This window comes from Ailuropoda melanoleuca, chromosome 7, assembly GCF_002007445.2.
Source record: "Ailuropoda melanoleuca isolate Jingjing chromosome 7, ASM200744v2, whole genome shotgun sequence".
NCBI classification, from domain to species: Eukaryota; Metazoa; Chordata; class Mammalia; order Carnivora; family Ursidae; genus Ailuropoda; species Ailuropoda melanoleuca.
This window is the reverse complement of record NC_048224.1, coordinates 47,062,635-47,085,259: the sequence shown is the minus strand read 5'-3', so window position 1 is coordinate 47,085,259 and position 22,625 is coordinate 47,062,635. Positions and strand designations below refer to the sequence as shown.

Genomic DNA, 22,625 nt, shown 5'->3' with positions numbered 1-22,625 from the left:
TGAGGTATATTATAAAAACCTTAAATATTGGGAACATGAGTTTGGACAGTTTTCTGTGAGTAGTAAGAAAAAAAATACGAAATTTCTGAGCTGAAAAAGGGCCAGTATCAGAGCTATCTTCCAAGTAGACCAGTGTTTCTTATCTCTGTCAGACCCAGGTCCTCTTCTCATAAATATTTTATAATATTCTCTTACCTCGAAGTAAAATTCATAGAAATAACTTAGCTGCACGTACACATATTTCAAAAAATTAGTGTAATACCTAAACTCTGATCCAGAGCAGAAATAAAAAGACAGTAATTTAAAATAATACACATTAAACATGTTGTGCTCACGCACAGCTGTGCTAGACGACAGACGTGTAATCACACGTTTGCACCTGTGTACGTACTGTTGTCATGAACGTGACGGCTCTAAATGCGGAATGTTGTATTTATACCGTCAGTGATGTGACCTCAAGTGGTGAAAAACTCTTAGCAAAGTCCCCAACAAAGGAAAGTATATTTTTCCTCAACCTACCTGGTACACTCAGAAAATTTAGAATAAACTCCATGCTTTTATAAAACAGGTCTGAGGCTCAGACAACTAAGAAAAAGCTTTTTACTTAGTATTGGGCAGAATCTTTAAGAGGTCATGCAAATTATGGGACAATTCTTTTTGTGTTCTGTCCCAAACGTTCCAGGATGTCTAGCATTTCCAACCTTTGCCCAATAGAGGCTAGTAATGCCCCTCACCCCCTGCCCCAGAATCATTGTGACAATTGACATCACCCCTACACATTTCTAAAATGTTCCCTTAGGAGATGATACTACTTCTGTTGAGACCCTCTGACAGAAACAAATGTAGAGTTTCTAAATTAAAGTATTAGAGTATTTCAGTTGAGATAAGAGTAAATAGATCTAGATTTAGGACAGTAAGGGTAGAGATTTTTTAAAGGAGCAGTTAAATGGAAGAGCAGCCACTGAAATGGAAATGACAGGATTTGGCAGTGGATTGAGTATGTGGCGAGGAAAGGATTGATTTAAAAAATGACTGGGATTTCTAGCTATATATACACCTGGGAAGTTGACGGTACTAGTAACAAGAATAGGAAATGAAGGAATAAATTCGAGGGTAGAGGGAGTTCAGTTTGGGATGAACTTAATGCAGTTGGATGCGAGTGGAGATTCCACAAATATCTGGAAATGCAACATCAGAGTTTTGGGGTGTAACTCAGGGCTAGAGCAAAAGGTTGAGGGGTTAGCCACATCACAGCTATGGCTAGAACAGGGAAATTTTTATTTTATTTTTATTATTTTATTATTTTATTTTATTTTATTTTATTTTTGTTAAAGATTTTATTTATTTATTTGACAGAGAGAGAGAGACAGCCAGCGAGAGAGGGAACCCAAGCAGGGGGAGTGGGAGAGGGAGAAGCAGGCTCCCAGCAGAGCAGGGAGCCCAATGCGGGGCTCGATCCCAGGACCCCGGGATCACGCCCCAAGCCGAAGGCAGACGCTTAATGACTGAGCCACCCAGGCACCCCATAGAACAGGGAAATTTTTAAAGGAGATGAAGAGGAAGAAGAATAGAGCGTAGGATGGATCGTTGAAGAGTGTACTTAGAGGGGGAAGAAGTACAGAAGCAGAATGGTGATGAAGAGTTTCAAGAAGGACATTGAAAATTGCCTGTCTCAAAGATGCAGTGACAAATGTTTCTTCATTTGGTCATCAGAATCAGATGCCCCCAAGAGGCGGCTGAGAGCCGAGATCTGATTCTACCAGTTAAATATTTAAACTTCACTTGATCGATAGTTTACTCCATTTGAGTCACAGCTCCGTTTTCTGCTTACCTTTTTGTTATATACCCATCCCTGTAATTTTTTATATCAAGGTGTTGTTTTCATCATCTTTCCTGAATTGAGAGGGCTTGTTTTTTTTCTTTCATATAATGAAAAATAGTCTGCATTTATTTAGTCCCCTTTCATCCCTGGGTTGCATCATTGATGACCTGCTGCTAGTCAGCACAGCAAACGGGAGTCCACAGGGAATGTTGAAATAAAACTAAACAGGAGGGGAGAATAATGGCTCCTGAAGCCTTAACAGTGGAGACTAGACTTGAAACACTATAAAATCAAACTGAAGTCAAGGTAATTGTTCTCTGATGTTTCTTTAAGGTGTGAAACTGAATGGCCCAATATTTTCCTATATAAACTAATTTAAATAATTATGATAATCTCCCTTTTTTTGTTGTTTTTATCAAATTGTGTAAAATATACACAAGATTGAGGAGCCAACCATGCCACTTCCTAAGGCATATTTATAGAACACCTAGATTTATCATTTTAACCAATTTTTTAAGAAGATTTTATTTATTTATCTGACAGAAAGGCAGCGAGAGAGGGAACACAAGCAGGGGGAGTGGGAGAGGGAGAAGCAGGCTTCCCGCTGAGTAGGGAGCCCAGTGCTAGGATCATGACCTGAGCCGAAGGTAGATGCTTAACGACTGAGCCACCCAGGCGCCCCTCATTTTAACCATTTTTAAGTGTTGTGTAGTTGAGATTATCTAGACATGCTGTGTAGTATAGTAGCCACAGGCCACATAAGGCTTTTGAGCTCTTGAGGTGTAGCTAGTCCAAACTGAGATGTGAAATGGGAAATACTCAGTGGATTTCAAGGACTTAGAATATAAAATATTTCATTAGTTTTTTATATTGGTTACATGTTGAAATTGTATTTTTGATATATTGGGCTAATGAAATTACATATTTTTTTACTTTTTAAAGTAAATAGAAAATTTTAAATTACATATCTAAATTACTTCTGTGGTGTGTATTATGTTTCTGTTGGACGGTACTGTTTCCAAATTTTATTTTTAAGTAATCTCTACACCCAACATGGGGCTTGAAGCCACAACCATAAGATCAAGAGTCACATGCTTTGCTGACTGAGCCAGCCCAGTGCCCCTCCCCAGATGATTCTCATGTCTCCTATGACTGTTGAGGAGTACCAACCAAGTCCCATCCCCTGTTTTATAAAGGAGAGATTGAGTCTCTCAATAGTAAAGTGAAGCAAATATATTCTTCATTTCAGTGTGTTCTCCTAGCATTTGTCCAGATTGAATTCACGCTCTACCCCTTTCATAAGTGGTATTTTTCCATTGTGTGAAACAGTGGCTTTTCACCAGCCCTTAAAGGTAAAATTGTGGCCGGCTTTATTTAGTCATTTCATCGTTTCTAAAACTGGTCATTCAGAGCTTTCCTGCATACTATGTCCTTGTCATAGTGACTGTATTTTTTGTATTCTCAAAACGTCTTTATCGATTCTTATTATTACTTTTTTTTATAAAGGTAAGTTTGTGAGGCTGATTTAATCATTAGACTTTTAAACGTAATTAAAGCTAATCCTGAATTATCATCATGATCAATATAATCTCATCAGATGCAGGAATAAAACCTACTTTTTTCTGCGGAATCTTTTTTTTTTCTTTTTTTAAGATTTTATTTATTTATTTGACAGAGACAGCCAGCGAGAGAGGAAACACAAGCAGGGGGAGTGGGAGAGGAAGAAGCAGGCTCCTAGTGGAGGAGCCTGATGTGGGACTCGATCCCAGAACGCTAGGATCACGCCCTGAGCAGAAGGCAGACACTCAACGACTGTGCCACCCAGGCGCCCCTTTTCTGCAGAATCTTAAGAGGCTTTATAAGCTCATTGTTGAGTTGTTGTGAATGTCTGGGAATAATTTATCCGTGGTTTTCTTAGAGGTTCCTTTATACACTTCAGGATGGCTCAAGGAATTAGCAGTTAGGCTTTGCAGAAGTTAGCCCATGATCTGAGGCTTATCTTACTATTCTGCATGCGTTATTTGCTCAGGGTTAGGTCATGGATAGGCGTGCAGATGTATATGTGCAGTCATAGATAATACTCCATTTCAAGCTCAAATCAGAAAGCTCATAGTAGTCAAAGATTTATGAAATTTCACAAGTGAAGCACCAGGGGATGCTTTAGTCTAGTACAGCTCTATAGACTGGAAAGTAAAGGGAAAAGGACTAAACCAAAACGTTTGCAGTCCGCGTGCTGTTCACACCATTTTGGTGACCATGAGTGAGTTGTTACCCTCCCCATGCTTTGCTTTTCTCAGCTATGAAATAGAAATGCTGGGCGAGGGGGTCATGAGGTTCTACTTGAAGAATACCATGGCTTGGGGATTGACTTTCCTTCTTTAGTGTTTGGTTTCTTACTGACCTCCCTGTTTTTCTCTTGAAGGGTCAGATGACTTGTCTGCAAAACTGTGGGATGTGAGTACAGGACAGTGCGTTTATGGCATCCAGACCCACACTTGTGCAGCAGTGAAATTTGATGAGCAGAAGCTTGTGACAGGCTCCTTTGACAACACTGTGGCCTGCTGGGAATGGAGTTCCGGAGCCAGGACCCAGCACTTCCGGGGGCACACAGGGGCGGGTGGGTTGCCCTTTTTCAGGGGTTTCTACAGTTACTTTAACCTCATTCCTTAAAACCAGGAGCCAAAAATGTGACCCCGTTTTGTTTTCTTTTTGTTTTTTAACTTAACATGCCTTTCCCTCCTCTTTTTTCTTAGTCATAGCAATTAATCCCTTTATTTAAGGTACTCCTATTTGGAATTTTTTCCTGAATTTTGCTTTTTCCTTGGCACATTTCAAAACTCTTCTATGTACCCTTTGTGCTGGGAAGGGGTGGTTCTCCTTATGTGTTTCATTTATACACTGTTGAACAGTTTATTTTGCTTTTGTCGGGTTCCATACCTCCAAATTGAGCAAGTCCTACGCTTACAAATTCAGTGTATTCTATTTGTAGAATCAGGGCTGAGAATCCTTTGGAGTGACAGTAGTTCTCAGATTGTATGATCTACACATGCTATGTTGGATTGGAGTTGACAGTTGATTAAAATTAACCAGTGCCTAGAGATAAGATAAAGGAAACAGATACTGAATATTTCCTAATAATTTTACAGTGGCCTAGTGTGCAGAAACTGGTCATTTGAATGTAGCCTTGAGATCTGAGCTGCTAACCTCTGCTGCATTGTATTTTATAGCTTCATGCAGAAATTATGTTGAGCTGTTTCCCAGCCTCTTGTGCATCAGCTCCCTTCTTCCTTTCCTCCTTTTACCAATTGCCTCAGCCCTGGAGAGTCACAGTCTATGATCTTAAGCATCATGTTTTATGAGCAGCCTTCTTGGACTCCCTTCTGTAGGTTTCCCGATAACCTGTATTTTGTCATAACACTTATCATACAAATAAGTATGGCAGTCTGATTCCCCACTAGGCTATACACTCCAGGAGGACAGGGATCCTGCTTGTCTTGTTCACCCTTAGGTCCTGAGTTCCTTGTATTGTGTCTGGTGCTCAGTAATATTTCGAAGTGAACCTAGCTATTGTGCTGAAAACAATTTTTCCCCATTTTGTTTGTCATCTTATACATGTTTTCCTCAGTCTATTTGTTACCACTTGCTTGTTATAGAAATTAATATTGGAAGATACATGATTTAGCATGGTATATGTTAAATTGAGTGTACTGTTCTGTATGTCCAGATGTACATTGACTTCAGGTGATTTTATACCTGATCAACTTCAAGAGCTCTGCTCTAAAAAATTTCCTCCTTGCTGTTCCCTGGACATTGCTATGGCTTTTCCTAACTCCATGCCTTTGCTGTTCCCTCTACCTGCAATATTCTTTTTCTTTTCTTGATAAACTCTACTCATCCTTCAGGGCCCATCTCCAGTATCGCCTCTTCCCTGAAGTCCTCCCTGATACCCTTGGGCAGAGTTAGTCATTCTCCTTGGTGTTTCCCTAGCAAGAGGTAAACAGTTAATTTTTTTTTTTTTTTTTTTTTGGACTCCTCCTTCACCCTTCACTTAGACTGAGTTCCTTAAGGAAAAGCCCAGTGTCTTCGTCTCTGGGTCCCCAGTGTTCCTTTAGAGTTTGGCAGGCATTTAAAAACAAATGTTTGAGTACTTGCTATACTCAGGTACTGTTTTAGGTGCTGGGGGTACACCCATGAAGAAATTCAGATAATTGGAGAGAATGGCTTAGTTTGACCTTTGAGATTCGTGTGTGTGTGTGTGTGTGTGTGTGTTTTTCTCATTACACTGGCTTTTCTTGATTATGGGTATTGTTTTCTTGATTATGAGTATTATTCTTGACATTTTGTCTCATTGTGATGAATAGTGCAACTCTGAGTAGGGCCACCTGTGTTGTGTTTTCCCTGCATGAGCTGGATTAGTTTTGTGGAGTGTCAGGCAGGCAGGCCTGAGTGGGAATGCCATTATCTCCAGCACTGGTTTTACCTCTCAGTTCGAAGCTAGCACAAGTAAAAAGGATTGTGTTATTCCTGGGACATTTCATCCTTAGAATAATAAGCTATAATAATAATAACAAGAATTTTGAAATGGATGTATTTTTTATCATAAAATTCTTAGTTGAGTAGCACCATTCTTTTGTGTCTCTGGTTGAGAAATGACACAGGTGGTCAGCTAGGGAGAATGAACATGATTGAACTCTTATTATAAAAGACCCTCACAGGGGTATGTTTTAACTTTGTGTATGTTATATATACTAGTGTTTAGCGTTGACTACAATGATGAACTGGACATCTTGGTGAGTGGCTCTGCAGACTTCACTGTGAAAGTGTGGGCTTTATCTGCTGGGACGTGCCTGAACACACTCACCGGGCACACGGAATGGGTCACCAAGGTAGGAAGACTTACAGAAGAAATCTCCTTGACATCAGGCTTTGTAGGGGTGAGGGAACTGGGGGTGGGGTGGAGGATGCTAGGTGCTGCCTTCTAAGTGGTAGGGGAGCCGTAAGATGGAGCGGATGTACCCACAGTGCACGATGGCCTGCACCAGTGACCAGCCAAGTAAAAGATACTTGGTAAACAGTTAACAAATGAATGACTTATGGACGTGGAAAAATGCCCACAATGTATTCGGTGGGTAGAGGGAGCAAATAAAACAAGTCATAGACAAAAAAACTACATTGTAGAGTATGATATCAATTTCTGAATAAGTGTGTTATGCACCAAAATGTTACAGGTTATTATGAAATTGTAGGTGTTTTTTTCCCTTTAGGATAAATGTATTTCTTTTTTAATCAGGAAAGCAGTTTTCATCTTGAAAAAATAATAATACCAAGAAATGGGATAAAGAAAAACATATGGGATCTTTAAAAGAATATTGTGGTGTTTTCTCATTTTCAGAAAAAAGGTGGCTGTGAGGATCAAATGGAATATTAATCATGGGAATGTCATGCAGAAACGCTTTCCCGAACTTCCCATTCCTTTCTGTGCAGGACAGAGGATACAGGAGTGAGCAAAACAGACCCAGGCTTGGCACAAATGTTAGCCCAGTAGGAGAAACAGTTATTAAACAATAATTTCACAAATAAATGTACAATTACAAATGGCGTTAAGTGCTATGAAGGCAAAATACAGCATTCTGTGAAAAAGTCTAGAAGGTATCTAATTTAATTTGTTCAGGGAGAGCTTCTTGACAAGGGACAAGACATGCAGAAGAAATCGGAGGTAGCTGGGTAAAGAGTAGTGGAGTGTTTCAGAGTGCACAGTATGTGCCGAGGCCCTGGGGTGAGAAAGATCCCAGAACATTTGATGGCCTGAAGGCCAGTGGAGCTGTGCTGTGGTTGGGGGCAGTATGGGAGAGGTGGCCATCATGTAGGCCTTCCTTGTTCATGTTAAGGATTTGGATGTCATATGTGTAGTAGGAAACAGCTGAGTGTCCTGAGCAAGGAGCTATGTGATTTATCTGTTAAGAAAATAACTGCTAGGTAAAAAAAAATGGGTTGAAGTTGGGCACAAACAGACCCAGGGAGGCCAGGTAGGCTTTTGCAATAATCTAAGCAAAAGATACCTGTGGCTCGTACCCGGGTGGCAGTGAAGAAAGAGGAGAGCACACATGAAGGATTTGTCTTCAAGGGAAAGCCAGCTGAACTTACTGACTCATGGGGAACAAAGGAGGAGGAGTTAGAGCCACCCAGTGGGTTTTAGGTCACGTGGGTGAATGTGTTTTTCTAAAATAGGCGGAACTAAAAGGACAGTTTGTGAGAAGATCAATAACACCACTAAACTGTACACTTAAAATGGTTTGAGAAGAGTACATTTTATGTTATGTATCTTTTACCACAGTTCTGTAGTGGGCACATTGAATATTTAAATGGAAAAGTTACAAACGACAATTTGGTGTTGTCTTAAGAACATTGGACTTGGGGCCAGGACGCTGACTGTGATGTCTTAAGACAAGTCACTCCTCCCTCAGGGCCTGAGTTTCATCTGTTAAATGTTCCTGTGAATTCTGAATGAGATGATGGGACAGGACCCAGCAGGGCGTCTGTGTGTAGTAGGTCTGTCAGTTTCAGTTGAATCTGCAACCCAAACTTCTGAAGAAGTGAGCTTGGCCTCCCTCTCACTTGGTGCTGACTTATTACAAAAATAACTAGCCCCTAAATGTTTATAGACTATCCCAAGTGCTAATGGAATTTTTTTTAATAATATTTTTTTATTATGTTAGTCACCATATAGTACATCCCTAGTTTTTGATGTAAAGTTCCATGATTCATTACTTGCCTATAACACCCAGTGCACCATGCAATACGTACCCTCCTTAATACCCATCATCAGCCTATCCCAATCCCCCACCCCCCTCCCCTCTGAAGCCCTCAGTTTGTTTCCCAGAGTCCGTAGTCTCTCATGGTTCATTCCCCCTTCTGTTTACCCCCCCCTTTCTTTTTCCCTTTCTTCTCCTACTGATCTTCCTACTCCAAGTGCTAATGGAATGTTGGCTTTTATTACATCCTCCTCCTCACTTAATTGTTTTATTTCATTTTCATTGCAGTTATGAGATATAATAAGTTCCTCATCCCCTATTTTAAAGATGAGGAAATTGAGAAACAGAGATGCTAGCTCGTCTTGCCCAAGGTTGCAGAATCAGTATATGGCAGATTCTGGTCCCAAGTCCAGTGCTTTTTCTGTTATAATGCACGTGCTCAGGAAAACAGATCATTCGTATCTGCTTCTAGGTCTATGGGCTGTTTTCTTTCCTGTTCCTCACATTTTCTGTAAAGTCGCATTTTACAGTTTTTAAAATCATTCCTAATGTTTGCTTCCAGACTAAAGCGGAAATTAAAGGCTGCCAACATTAGACAATTTTAGATCCTGCTGACAACCAGAGAATCTGGTTGTACTAACTAGAGGCTAACGTGGTCATAGAATTACAGCTTAGCTCTTCTAGCATACCATCTCACTTCACGCTTTTTTTCATATTTTAATTTTTAAAAAAGCAATATAGAAATAGTTTTAAAAGGATCTTGCTGTAACATGGATATTTATATTTCTAGGTGGTTTTGCAAAAGTGTAAAGTCAAGTCTCTTTTGCACAGCCCTGGAGACTACATACTCCTAAGTGCGGACAAATATGAGATCAAGGTGAGGTTTTCCCCTCCATTAACTTGCCTCATCAAAGAAAAACTAGCAAATACAAGAAAATTAAAAAGGTGTAGCACAGGGGGAATATTTCAAGGGAAGCAGGAGTGTCTTAGTATAAGTCATCTTAAAGAAATTCCTTGGAAAGAAAATTACTCATTATTTCTATCTGTGAAGCAGTTTCTTTTTTTTTTCCCCCTAAGATTTTTAAATTTATTTGTCAGAGGGAGAGAGACTGAGGACAAGCAGGGGGAGCAGCAGTTAGAGGGAGAAGCAGGTTCCCTGCTGAGCAAGGAGCCTGATGTGGGACTTGATCCCAGGACCCTGGGATCATGACCTGAGCCACCCAGGTGTCCCATATGTATGAGGCATTTTCTACCCCTGATTTGTAAATGAAGAAAAAAAGATCCACAGAAATTTATCTTCACATTCTGTTTTCTTAAGACCCATATCTCATACCCTTTTACTTCTTAGATCTAAACTATGAAAACATAAAAATTTACTTGTTTAATAAAAAAAAAAAAACAATTTGCAAAAAGTTTAGAGAGCACTCTTAGATTTGTTCTTATTGCATTTTTTAAACCATTCCGTGTGGTAGGTATCTTCCTTGTGGGAACTGGGGTGCAGAGAGGTGAAGTATTCTACCCAAGATCATGCAGTACATACATGCAGCAGCAGGGCTTGAACCCATGACTGTCAACCATAAAACCTGTGGTCTTTCCGATGTACTTCACTTTATATCTGGCGTCGGCAAACACAAATGACGTTGTTTCAGGACAAGCTTTTCTGTGGTGTGTGATTTGTCATCTTCCCTAATTTTCTTTTATCTGTAGATTTGGCCAATTGGGAGAGAAATCAACTGCAAGTGCTTAAAGACGTTGTCTGTCTCTGAGGATAGGAGTATCTGCCTGCAGCCAAGACTTCATTTCGATGGCAAATACATTGTCTGTAGTTCAGCACTGGGTCTCTACCAGTGGGACTTTGCCAGTTATGATATTCTCAGGTAATGTTTCTTTGAGCCTTCACCTTTGACAGTCTGTTCCCGTCTTGTCTAGTAAAGACAAGACTAAATATGTGGATAAACCAGTCAGTAGTTTGAATCTGGGAAATGTTATAAACAGTTATATGCTGAAAATCACACAAAAAATATTTTAGAGACAATTATTATAGAGTTTTATGCTAGAGCCTAGAAGATGTAGGTTCTAATCTCCTCTTACTGTGTCACTTCCCCTTTCAGAATTGAACCTGCTGGGCATCCCTCTTGGGCCTCCTCCCTCTTCGGGAGCTTTTTACTAGCCCTCAGTAAATGTTGCTGCCCACCAAACAACAGCAACAACAAAGCATGCTTTTTGGGAAAATGAGGGGCTTGGATGAAGAGAGAGTTCAGGTCCCTAGTTCTGATATATATTTTTTTAAATATAGTTTTAGACAGATAATGTGTATTTAGTAAAATGTTGATATATTTATTAAGTTTCTTATTTTAATTCCAGTATAATTAGCACTACAGTGTTATATTAGTGTCAGGTGTACAATATAGTGATTCAGCACTTCTGTATGTCCCTCACTGCTCCTCATGACAAGTGTACTACTTAATCCCTATCACCTGTTTCACCCAACCCCCCACCCACCTCCCCTCTGGTAACCATCAGTTTGTTCTCTATACTTGAGGGTCTGTGTCTTGGTTTGTCTCTCTTTCTCTGTTTTCTCCCCCTTTCTTTGTTTTGTTTCTTAAATTCCACATACAAGTGAAATCATATATCTCTGAATTATTTCGCTTATAGCATTATACTTTCTAGCTCCATTCATGTTGTTAGAAATGGCAAGATTTCATTCTTTTTTATGGCTGTTCAGTACTCCATTGTGTGTGTGTGTGTGTGTGTGTATACACACACAGCATGTCTTTATTCATCTGTTGATGAACACTTGGGCTGCTTCCATATCTCGGCTATTGTTAATACTGCTTCAGTAAACATCAGGGTGCACGTATCCCTTTGAATTAGTGTTTTGTATTCTTTGGGTAAATACCCGGTAGTGCAATTACTGGATTGTAAGGTAATTCTCTTTTTTAACTTTTTGAGGAACCTCCATGCTATTTTCCACAATGGCTGTGCCAGTTTGCATTCCCACCAACAGTGCAAGAGGGTGTCTTTTTCTCCACATCCTCGCCAGCACTTGTTATTTCTTATGTTTTTGATTTTAGCCGTTCTGGCAGGTGCGAGCTAATACCTCATCATGGTTTTTTGTTTTTGTTTTTGTTTTAGGTTTTATTTATTTGAGAGAGAGAGCGAGAGAGCGAATGAGCGTGAGCAGGGTGAGGGGCAGAGGGAGAAACAGACTCCCCACAGAGCAGGGAATCCAGTGCAGGACTCGATCTCAGGACCCGGGATCATCACCTGAGCCAAAGGCCGATGCTTAACCCACTGACCCACCCAGATGCTCCTCGTCACGGCTTTGATTTGCATTTCCCTGATGATGAGTGATATTGTACATCTTTTCATGTGTCCATTGGCCATCTGTGTGTCTAGTTCTGAATTATGTATGTCTAGTCAGTAGAATTCTGCATTGAGGGATCAAGTGGCCTTCTGTTGACTAGTAGAAAGACTAGTAGAGAAAAATACAACTTACAGAGTTTATCTCCAAAGAAATAAGAAAAGGTCCATGGCCAAATAATTTTGTGATTCACTGCGTACCTTAGACCCTTCTTGGAGATTGATGGTATCTGTAAGCATGTTGGAGGCTATTGGAAGCCAGTGCTATATGGTGTCTAAGAGAATTTACTTTGGTGGGGCACCTGGGTGGCTTGGTTGATTGAGCGTCCCAACTCTTGATTTTGACTCAAATCATAATCTCAGAGTTCTGAGATTGAGTCCCACGTCGGGCTCCCCTCTGCATGGGGCCTGCTTGGGGATTCTCTCTCTCCCTCTGCTCCTCCACACCGACCCCCCTTTCCCGGGTATGCATGCTCTCTTTCTCTCTTTAAAAAAAAAAAAGAGAGAGAGAAATTATTTGGGTGATAATCCTTGAATTAGAATCCAGCACCACCTCCTGTAAGTTGGAGGATTTTATGTAAGTTTCTTAACCTTTCTGTGCCTCAGTTTCCTGATCTGGAAAGTGAAGATCAAATGAAGTACTTGTAATGAGGACCAAGCACAGGACCTGGCAGATCTTTATTACTAACAGCTCTGAGAAGCCCTGCACAAAGAAGCCTGCTTGAATTCGTTTAACCTACTGTACCTCACACTCATTGTATACAAAGCCCTTTTTTTTTTGAGAACACCTATTACCAGCTCACAGAATTAGTGTTCTGCAGCATGGTTCAGGAAATGCTGACTTGGAGTAGTACAGAAAATTGAATGTTCTTGTCATTGTTTTTATGCATGACTGTTTGAGGTCAGCTGTATGGGATCTGTCATACTAGCCAGCAGGACTTTGGCGGGCCCTGTCTCTCTGGTCATACAGTTATAACCCTTTTATGTCTTCCTGGAATCAGACCTACATTTCTAACCAATTAGGATTCCAAACTGTCAGAATCATTTCTAGAAATGATTGGTAATTATGCTTTGAGAAAAAAAGGCTGGAATAGATCCCAGAAAACATTAGTCTAAGAGTTTCATTTTATAGATGGGGAAAATGAAGCCAAGAGTGGGTATGGGCCTTGCCCAGCATCCCACAGCTAACCCTAGTCCTGTATCCATCCGTCTGTCCGTCTCTCCATCCATCCATCCGTGTCTCTCTCCGTCCATCCTTGCATCATCCAGGGGGCGTATGCTTAAAGTACCAGCAAGCCAGAGAGAAGGAATTTTTGAAAGAACTTGATAGTTCACAAAAATGCAAGTAGTCACCATTGGAAAATCAGACCTTGTACAGCTTAGTATTTTTGTTTGTTTGTTTTAAAGATTTTATTTATTTATTTGAGAGAAAGTGCATGAGCTGAGTGAGGGGCAGAGGGGGAAGCAGACTCTGCTTGAGCAGGGAGCCTGATTTTGGAGCTCGATCCCAGGACTCCAGGATCATGATCTGAGCCGAAGGCAGACGCTTAACGAGCTGAGCCACCCAGGTGCCCTGTGTTTTTGTTTTCGATTAAGACTTGGATGGGAGGAATGCAGAAGTAAGGCGGAATAGAGGTATCATCATCTTTTTAATGCTTTGAGTTTCTAAAGGTTTTAATTTGATCCTACATCTACCTTTCTCACGTTTGTATTTTTCTGACTCCGAGTGGCGTTTAGAGAGTCCAGAGACCCAGATGAAAGTTGTGTTAATTTTGGGGATTTGGATACACTAGCTTTGAGCAATAAACCTGCAGAATTGTTTGCTGCTAGGAAGTGTTAGATTCAGATTTCTTGGGGGGGGGGGCGTTTTATCTCTTGCCTCCTCTTCACCTCCTGCAACACAAATAAACCAGACTCTTTTGAAACCTTAGTGCAACTCCTTTGGCCTCAGTTGCTAAGATCAGATAGGGCTGCTTATGCTTTGAAGCTAACTGAAATGAAGCAAAGCGCAAATGGTAGCATATTGCTCAATAAATCTAAGATATGACGCAATCTCTGGAGCTGAGTTATCTTAGTACAGTAAGCAGACTTACTTAAGTTCAAGGGCCCAGACTGCATAGCAGGGATGTCTGCTTACAGTTCTAAAGTAATCAAAGCTAAAGGGTCAGTGAGCCCGTCGAGACCTGTATTCTCCTCTGTAACATATTTGTGCTTCAGTCTTTGGAGTCGGCTCATCGTCACCAGGCTTAAGTCCTATCCCAGCCACCCAGTTATCTAAGTTTTTGGTTATTTCCTACTTTGCATTGGTGACGTGGGACTTAGTAGACTTTCTTGCTGTTTTCCCAGTTTCCTTTGTAGGAGTTTTTCTTTGCCCATGTTCATTGCACCACTGCTGTATTCATTAGCAGATAGTTATTGAGCACGAGCTGTGTTTTAGGCCTTGGGATCTACACTGGGAGCCTGCAGAGATACTCATCACACCGGGGGAAATTACTAACCCGCGGGAGGGAAGATTGACATTAAATAGCTAATTACCTAGAGATGTTTTCATGGTTGGCCTAAGGGCCACACTGTGTGGAGTACTTCGAGACCCCACCTAGTTGAGCAGTAAGGAAAAGCTTCTTTGAAGAGGTTTGGGCTAAGCTAAGGATGAGTATCTGCATTAACTAAGTGCCAGCAGTGGGCATGCAGTAAGGGGCATTGGAGGACAAGAAACCAGTCTGTTCAAAGGCTGTGAGACTGTAGGAGCCTGGCCCTGGAGATATGAGTGCGGTAGAGAGTCCTCAGAGGGTGTAAAGTGAAAAGAGGTGGTAATAGGATTAGATTTTAAGGTGAGATTAGCTGACGGAAAGGGGCCAACAGTAGATGTGGGGAGACCAGTTGGAACTGTCAGCAGCAGTGCTGCAGGCAAGTTGTGGCAATTTAGATAATAGTGAATAAAGTAGGAGAAAATTTAAGGGGCAAAATCAGTGGATGGTGGTGATTGAATTTGTGGCTTGAATAAGAAGGAGAGTTGGATGGTTGCCATGTTTCCTAGCTTGAGCAGCTGCTTGAAAGAGCAAGCCAGGAAGTGAGGAGGAGAAACAGGTTTGCCCAGCAAGTTTGGTGTGGGATGGCTTAAGTGTGAGGAACAGGCCTTCATGACTAAATCCCCTCTCCTCCTAATGTCAGGTGAAATCTGCTTCGCTGTAACTCTTTGTCTTGGATCTAGTTCTTTCTCCCAGAGGTCATCATGTCTGGTCTCACACATTCTTCACTTTGTATTTACAGGTGACGATCACCTATAGTTTCCCTGTCCCTGCGATGTCTTTTCCTCCCCCTCTCTGCTGATCTCCTTCACCTGTTCCTTATTTGTCCTGGTTACCAGGCCCTGCCGTTCTGCTTAACCTCTTGGAAAGTAGTGTCCTTGTTGAAACTCAGGTTAATCGACCTTTCACAGAACCCATACCTATCATCCCAGAGCAGAATTTGCGTATCCTTCTCTCGTAGCTCTTTTCCTAGTGCCTCTAAAGAGAACATCACCTTTTCTTGTCAGCCTTTTGCCTCACTAAGTGTGCAGACAATAGACTATGGTTTTTTGTTTTTGTTTTTCATTTATACTGCCTTTGGCTGGATCTCTCCCATTCTGTGCCTTTGTCATCAGCATTTGGAGAATGTGAAGGCTGTCTGTCTGTCCTACCACTCCCGTGTTTTCTCTAACAACTTCTCACGCATTTATTATAAATGTTTTTGGTTATTTAGGAAAACTTGAATCTTTCAGCCTCTACTGTTTTTAAAGTTTGCTACCTGCTGAATAGAGTAGCACTTGAGTCACTTGGCTTCCAGTCTTTATTCCAGGCTTTAGGAGGCTCCCCTAGGCCAGCATTCTAGGATTTGATGAATCCATCTATTTACCTAGTAATAAGAGTGATTGCATCCCAGTTCTTACTGGTAACTGACCAGTCGTGAATCCTTAGGCAAAGTATGTACCCTAGCTAGACTTCAGTTTTCACGTTTTGGAAATGAGATGTTAAGTGAGATAATCTGTAAGATCCTTTTCAGCCTGGGTGGGCATTTTGTGCTTTCATAAATGTTCATCAGGTACCATGCCTTTCTCCTTCCATGCCTGTGTTATCATGTTATTGTGAAGGGTTCTCCCCCCTCCCCTTTCTTAAGGAAGCTCAGCTTTCTGTCTATTCCACTTTATCAAAAACTTTCATTTAACTCTCAAATTTTCTTGAATTTTCCATTGTTTTTCTGTGTTTCCAGGAAAGATTACAGTGGCAGAAACAGAAGTAAAGTTGTTTTCTGGTTAATGTTTCCTAACTCTCGTCTTTGTAGGGTCATCAAGACTCCTGAGATAGCAAACTTGGCCTTGCTTGGCTTTGGAGATATCTTTGCCCTGCTGTTTGACAACCGCTACCTGTACATCATGGACTTGCGGACAGAGAGCCTGATTAGCCGCTGGCCTCTGCCAGAATACCGGAAATCAAAGAGAGGCTCAAGCTTTCTGGCAGGCGAAGCATCCTGGCTCAATGGACTGGATGGGCACAATGACACAGGCTTGGTCTTTGCCACCAGCATGCCTGACCACAGTATTCACCTGGTGTTGTGGAAGGAGCACGGCTGACGCCACAAGCTGACCACCGCTGACTGACTTTGGGTGCCAGGGCTGCGGGTTTTCAGTGCAACCTCTCTGGCAGCCAACTGCATGAACCAAAGTTCTCACCTAATGGTATCATCGCGCAGTGCACAATCATTTATCTGTGTTTGCCAGGGGGCCAGGGCTCGGGGTGGGGGCGGGCTTGTTTTCTTGACACACAGCACAGCATGCTAATGGGGTACACCATTGACTTCACTTGTACTTAGTTACGTTGGTCAGTATAAGAGGATGCATTTGGGGTTCATCGTCCTTGAATATTGGTTTTCAGTAAAGAAGATTAAATGGTTCATTAATCTGCTAATTGGTTGCCTATAAAAACACATTCAGTCTATTAAAGCTTCTTACCATCGCCTTTTTTTCTTTTGAAGTTGAAGCAAAGGTGCTATGATGTTGTTCCAGCAACTTCTCTCATGTGGGGCTTAGCTTTTATAACCGCCAGTGTTATAAAGACCACTGAGTCCTGTGACATTCATAAACTCTCCACCAAATGCCAGTTCTAAAGAAAGTCTGTCTTCCAGGGCAAATCAAGTTCTATAAATTGTTCACAACACATTCGAAACTCTAGCACTTGGCAGAGTCAAGGTTGGCCATGCCCAAGGTATAAGGGAGTTCTGGAGTTTTTGTTTCCATGTGGAGCAAGCTGGTCCTTGGTTCCCTACTGCCTGGGTGAGTGCACACAGGTGATGGGATGCAGTAGAAAGAGCACTGAGCCAGAAGGTTGAAGACCAGCTCTGTTACCCAGCATTCCTGCAGCCGCAGTATATCACTTCCCTGGGCCCCATTTTTCCCTGCGTTGCCAGGTGTTAAGCTAAGTGATTTCTAAGGTTTTGGTCCTGTGTCTGCTGAGGTGTGGGCAAAAGTTGGTATTTCAGTTTTTTCCAATTCATTGTTTCTTTTAGGTTGAAGATATTTAAATGAAATCATTGGTACAAAGTTATCATCTGTAAGGAAACAAGCTATATGAAAAGGATGGATAAAGAAAGAATGTAGAAAATATAACAGATTCTACCTAGAAAATGTTAGCAACTACATGAAATGCTAAGGGGAATCGTGGTTCTTTAGAATGGGCGGTCTTAGAAAGACACCTGAACCTGACTTTTCTTGTTGCTCCTTTGCCTCTAATCTGATGTGTGGTTTCAGGCAGATTAACTTTCTATCCCTGGACCCTCATTTTCTTCATCTTTAAAATGAAGGAATTGCCCTAGATTAGGGTTCACAAACTCAAATGCCCGGGGCAGCCATGCATGATGTAAATGATTGGAGCGTGCTGGGCAGGGTTGTGCTGAATCATGGAAAGCTTATCTGATGGGGCAGTTACTCAGCTCTAAGTATTAGGTAGAAGTGAGCCCTGTGGCGGCAGCTCGTATAATTTTTTCAGGAGGGAGTGGAAATCCAGATTTTTATTTGAAATCTTCTGATTTTTAAAATGATGACAGCTAATTAATTGAGGATAGTTTAAAATACAGTGAGCTAAATAAAGTGTTTACGAGCTGCCAGTTTGTATCCTCCACCCTCTCATTCTTATAAAGTTAGGTAACTCTGAGATCATCAGTGGGAATGTTTTAACGTACTGTCACAGACATTAGGGAGAGAGTAGAGGGAGCCAGACCCAGGACAATTCAACTGTTTCCCATGGTGTTACAGGAAAGCGAGGGGGGCGTATTTCATCCGCATACCAACGGGTAGTAGTTTGAAGACGAACATACAAACTGGAACCTCGGTGGTAGCCTCTGCCTGGGAGCATGAGTGACTCATCCTCGCTGGTGCAGATATAAAGCATATCCATTTCACAGGTGGGCAAAGGGCTTTCTGGCAGAGCTGAGAAGGAAGCCAACTCTGGTGGGGACCCAGCTCTCCCAAATCCGCAGTGGCACGGAGCCTGACGGGACCTCTGAATGCCGTGGAGTTAATACTCTAGAGAGCCGGTGGTCGGTGTCAAGGACAGGTGTAGTTCGTATTCCTGGTGAGACTCTAAGGGGATTAGGCAAAAAAGTAGTATCTTCTCCATCCCCGAAGTCCATCTCACACTGAGTTATGTGCATGAGCTCCGCTCGGTCTTCCAAGAAATGGACTCGGAATTGCAGCTGGAGTCCATTTTGCAGGCGCCTCAGGAGACGTGGGGCAATGATGAGGGCGAATGCCTTTTTCCTTTCTCCAGCCTGAACAGATCTCTGAGATCCCTGATCTAATGACCGTCCCCATTCCCACCTTACTTCCAGATACATCCAGCAGTTTCACAGGGCAAGTCATTATAGTTATTTGTGAGAAATGGTTTTTTTTTTTTTTTTTTTGAAAATGACAAACCTGGAACTTTTGTGGCAATGTCCCATTTCAATTTTCAGTGGATACCGAAGTTTCCCTGCGGGTGGTGGCTTGACGCTGCTGATGTTGACAGCAGTGCTTGAGGCAGTGGCTGGAGTCCTAACTTTTATTCCTCCTCACGGAGGCCTTCGTTTCACCTGAGCATTTTATTTGATAGCTGTATAGATGCTGGGTTTATTCATACAAACTCCAGCTTTTATAAAAATGAAAAGCTAACGCATCCTTTAAAAAAAAGTGAAGTGGGGGGTCAGTGAGGGAAGTGGGTAGAGGATCGCCAAAGCTGGAGTGGCGTAGTCCCCTTGCATTGCGTTAGGGGACTATCTTCCACGCGTGCTGACTTCTGTTTCCTTAGCTCAGAGTGGAAGAAAATTTCCTTTTCCTCTTTTTTTGTGAACATTCTCATTTCTGAAAAATGCGTAAGTCATGAGCAGAGGGACCCCATTCTTTTTTTATGAGCGTTGGATTTCTTGAGTGAAGTGTCATGGAAGCGAAGGGTTCCTCTCCTCTCAGGTTCATAAGGGGCAGGGAAACAACTTCAGGCTCTGGGGGGAGGTTGGGGTCCAGGAGAGTTGAGAGTGGGACATTTTCACCTTTCAAAGGGAGGTAATTTCCTCCAGCCCCGTTATTTGAAGTAATAAGTCAAATTTGTCAAAACTGGCCCTAAGCTGACCTTTAGACCTATTGGAGAAATAGAAAGACTTCTTTTCAGGGGGAGGGGGGCTAGATCTTGAAAAGTTGCACAGGAAGGTACACAGTTTTGGATAGCTTTTCATCAGTGGAAGGTAGGGGAATATTGCTATTAAATTTTAAGGATTGTACTTCATTTTTCATAGTTTTTTCTTAAGAAAGACTGTTCTGGCCACTGCAGGCACTTAGTAAAGTATGAGTGAGGATTATGTTATCATTCTAGTGTTTGTTCTCAGGAGAGTGATTACTGCTCTGCATTTAGAAAACATCTTAGGGAGAAAAGAAATATTTTTGGAAACAGTATTATTTTAGACATGAAGAAGTTGTTTGTTAGGTTAGGCATTTTGACCTGACAGAAGTAGCTAAGGATGGTGGAGGCGGGCTTTACAACATTGCTTTGGCCAAACCCAGCCAGCTCCTTGAAGCTGTGGCTGTGTGCCCTGGCTTCTTTGGAACCTAGAGGTGAATTTTCCACTATCACTCTACCAGTCTCTGGGCCTCCTCCTCTGGGCCTCTTGCGGGCCAAGGCGGCCTGCAAGTGCCTTTCTCAGTAGGGAAGTGTGCAGAATCAGATCACTGCTCTAGGATACAGTCTGGGGCAGGGCACACGGTCACCTTTGCCTTTAGGGACACAGATTTTGTCAGGGTAGGGGAGAAGCTCTTTAGGTCTGTCCCCTTGACACAGCCTTCCTACCTGGTTATGCTGGTGCTTGCTAAGATATTCTTAAGACCACCAAGACCCTCTTGAGAATTATGCAGTCCCCAGCTAGAGTGATGGAAAGAGCAGGGGTTAGCATTTTTGATAGAAATGCCCACTAGCCGTCTTTGCCAGTGTCTGATCAGAGCGTCCCTTGTGACTGCTCTAGGAAAGTGAGGGGTTTTTTTCCAGAATAAGTCCCCTAGTGGAGTCCTGGGTAGTCTGCACCACTCCCTAGTCACGCTGAATGATCATGCTCAGTGCAGATGGATGTTTGCTGTCAAGTTGTTTCCATGTGTTTCCAAGCTTCCCTACAACAGGGAACTTTAGTTGCTTAAAGTCAGCATCACAGTCCTGAGTGGTGTAATCCCACTGGATTATTGCCGTTTGAAGAACCCAGCTACTTCTGCTCTTTGTGAATGTGCTCAAATTAAAATGTTTTTGCATATTTAAACCTGGAAAATCATTAATTCAGATGACGAAGCTCACAGTTATTCTGTGTCCCTCTGTTCATGTTGCAAACAGACGTATTTCACTAATTTAGATTTAGTGCTCTTGATGAGAACGCTCAGGTTTGAAAAAGGCTGGTCTCACCAATCCAACATCTATGGCAATGTGGTAAAAATGTATCAATTCATGTTTCACTAATTTGATGTATGTTGTGATCTAGGGAAAAAAGGTGACATTTCTATCTGAAGTGTCTGGGGTGCTGGGAGAAAGGATTGCCTAAGCAGATAGTGGAACGAATGTGGAACAAGATGTCTCTATAAAATGAGAAGTTATTTTCATGCATCACGAAACATACTTCTACCATGGGTGATTGTGCTAACTATAAATCATCGATATCTATACATTAAGGCAGGCTCTGTCAATTAGGCAACATTTGGTTAGTCAAGTCCAAGTTATTGTTTGTACTTGAAAGTAATAAAGCTGCATTTCCTTAAAAATACATTCTGTAGTTAAGACTATTTTCTCATCTTCTTTCCCCAACGAATTCAGATGGGATTTTGCGAGAGCGATTGCATTTTAGAATGTGTTTTTAGAAATGGAACTGCCTCTGGTGTGAGCTAAAGCAACTCTGTGCCTTTAATATTTCTGCATGTTCTAGAATCTAAGCCCAACATTATAGGAATTTCTGAATGAGATCCAAGAGGAAAACAATACACTGAAAAGTCAAATGCAGGGAAAGGATTTTGGTGGGCTCTATGAGTAGATGCAAATTGGGGGGGGGGTTGGGGGGGAGTGCCATTAATGCAGGTTCCAGATTTTGGGATTATCTTCGTGCCTCCTCTACTCAGCCAATCCTCTAGTTGGTTCATTCTTCTTAAAAATTAAATTTGTAGGACTCCTTGTCATTCACCAAACATGGTCCTGTACCTTTGATCCCCAACAGTACCACCACAGGCAGATTGTCACTTCTGTTATACAGAGGAAATTGAGGCTTGGAAAATGGCTAATTGCTTGGAGGAATAGTGAGTGGTGAGGAGGAGGTTGGGGCCCAGAGTTTTAGCCTCCATAGACCCAGGTCCTAGATTTCCCCCCCTTTCCTTGTTTCCCTTCCCATTCTCTGCCTACTTCAAGTCTCTTCCATCCAAACCTGGACGGCTCCCTCCCCCTTCCGCCACTTGTGTGTACCTTTCAAACCCGTGGCACCTGCCTCCAGGGCATCTTGCCACCCACTCCTTTGAGCATGTGGTTCCTCTGTTCAAGCAACCTCAGTGTCTCCCTATTACCAACAAGGGGTGTCTGGATTTATTAACCTATCCATAATTGAGTTCCAACTCATCTCTTCAAACAGTTCTTGCTCTTTCTTTTCCTGACTTTGGAGTTTGGGTCTTCTCCCATTCTCATTGAAAAGCCCCCCAAGTTACTCTCTCTCACTCCTAGGGCCAGCCTGTAGGATCCCATTGACTTCCCACCGTCTTTAGAGCCTCAGATGACCAACATCCCCCACTCAGCTTGACTCAGCATTTTTGCCTGGGGTAGTTAGATGTGCAGTCTGTTGGCAGTTCATCACATTGTACCTTTTGCAGTTGGCAAACCATTAACTTTCACCCTTGATCCATAATCTTTTCAAAATTCAGGTGAATACCTTCTCTCCCCAGCAACACTGTTTAAGGTTGAATTATTACATGTTGCTCAGTAAGTTCTTGGGAAGGTATTTTAATAAGTTCTGCAGATCATCTTAGGGGCTACCTTAGCTAGAAAAAAAATAACTTTTGAGAGTATCAGAGCATTGAAGCAAAATGAAAGACCAGTGGCACATAGCTCTTCCTCTTAGACTCCCCTCTTCTGCCATATCCTATAAACATCTAAATTGTTCTGAGAACATTTGGGCAC

The 22,625-nt window shown here is 42.0% G+C and overlaps 1 protein-coding gene across 1 annotated transcript in view; it reads left to right on the top strand.

Moving 5' to 3' along the window:
* Positions 1 to 21,234, top strand: part of FBXW2 (F-box and WD repeat domain containing 2) — a 29,450-nt gene extending 8,216 nt beyond the window's left edge. Inside the window, exons 4-8 of the mRNA XM_002915957.4 lie at positions 4,245 to 4,439; positions 6,575 to 6,708; positions 9,365 to 9,451; positions 10,282 to 10,451; positions 16,258 to 21,234. Coding sequence (XP_002916003.1) covers positions 4,245 to 4,439; positions 6,575 to 6,708; positions 9,365 to 9,451; positions 10,282 to 10,451; positions 16,258 to 16,546 — 875 coding nt within the window. The 3' untranslated portion in view covers positions 16,547 to 21,234. The remainder of the gene's footprint in view (positions 1 to 4,244; positions 4,440 to 6,574; positions 6,709 to 9,364; positions 9,452 to 10,281; positions 10,452 to 16,257) is intronic.
* Positions 21,235 to 22,625: the final 1,391 nt, after the last annotated feature.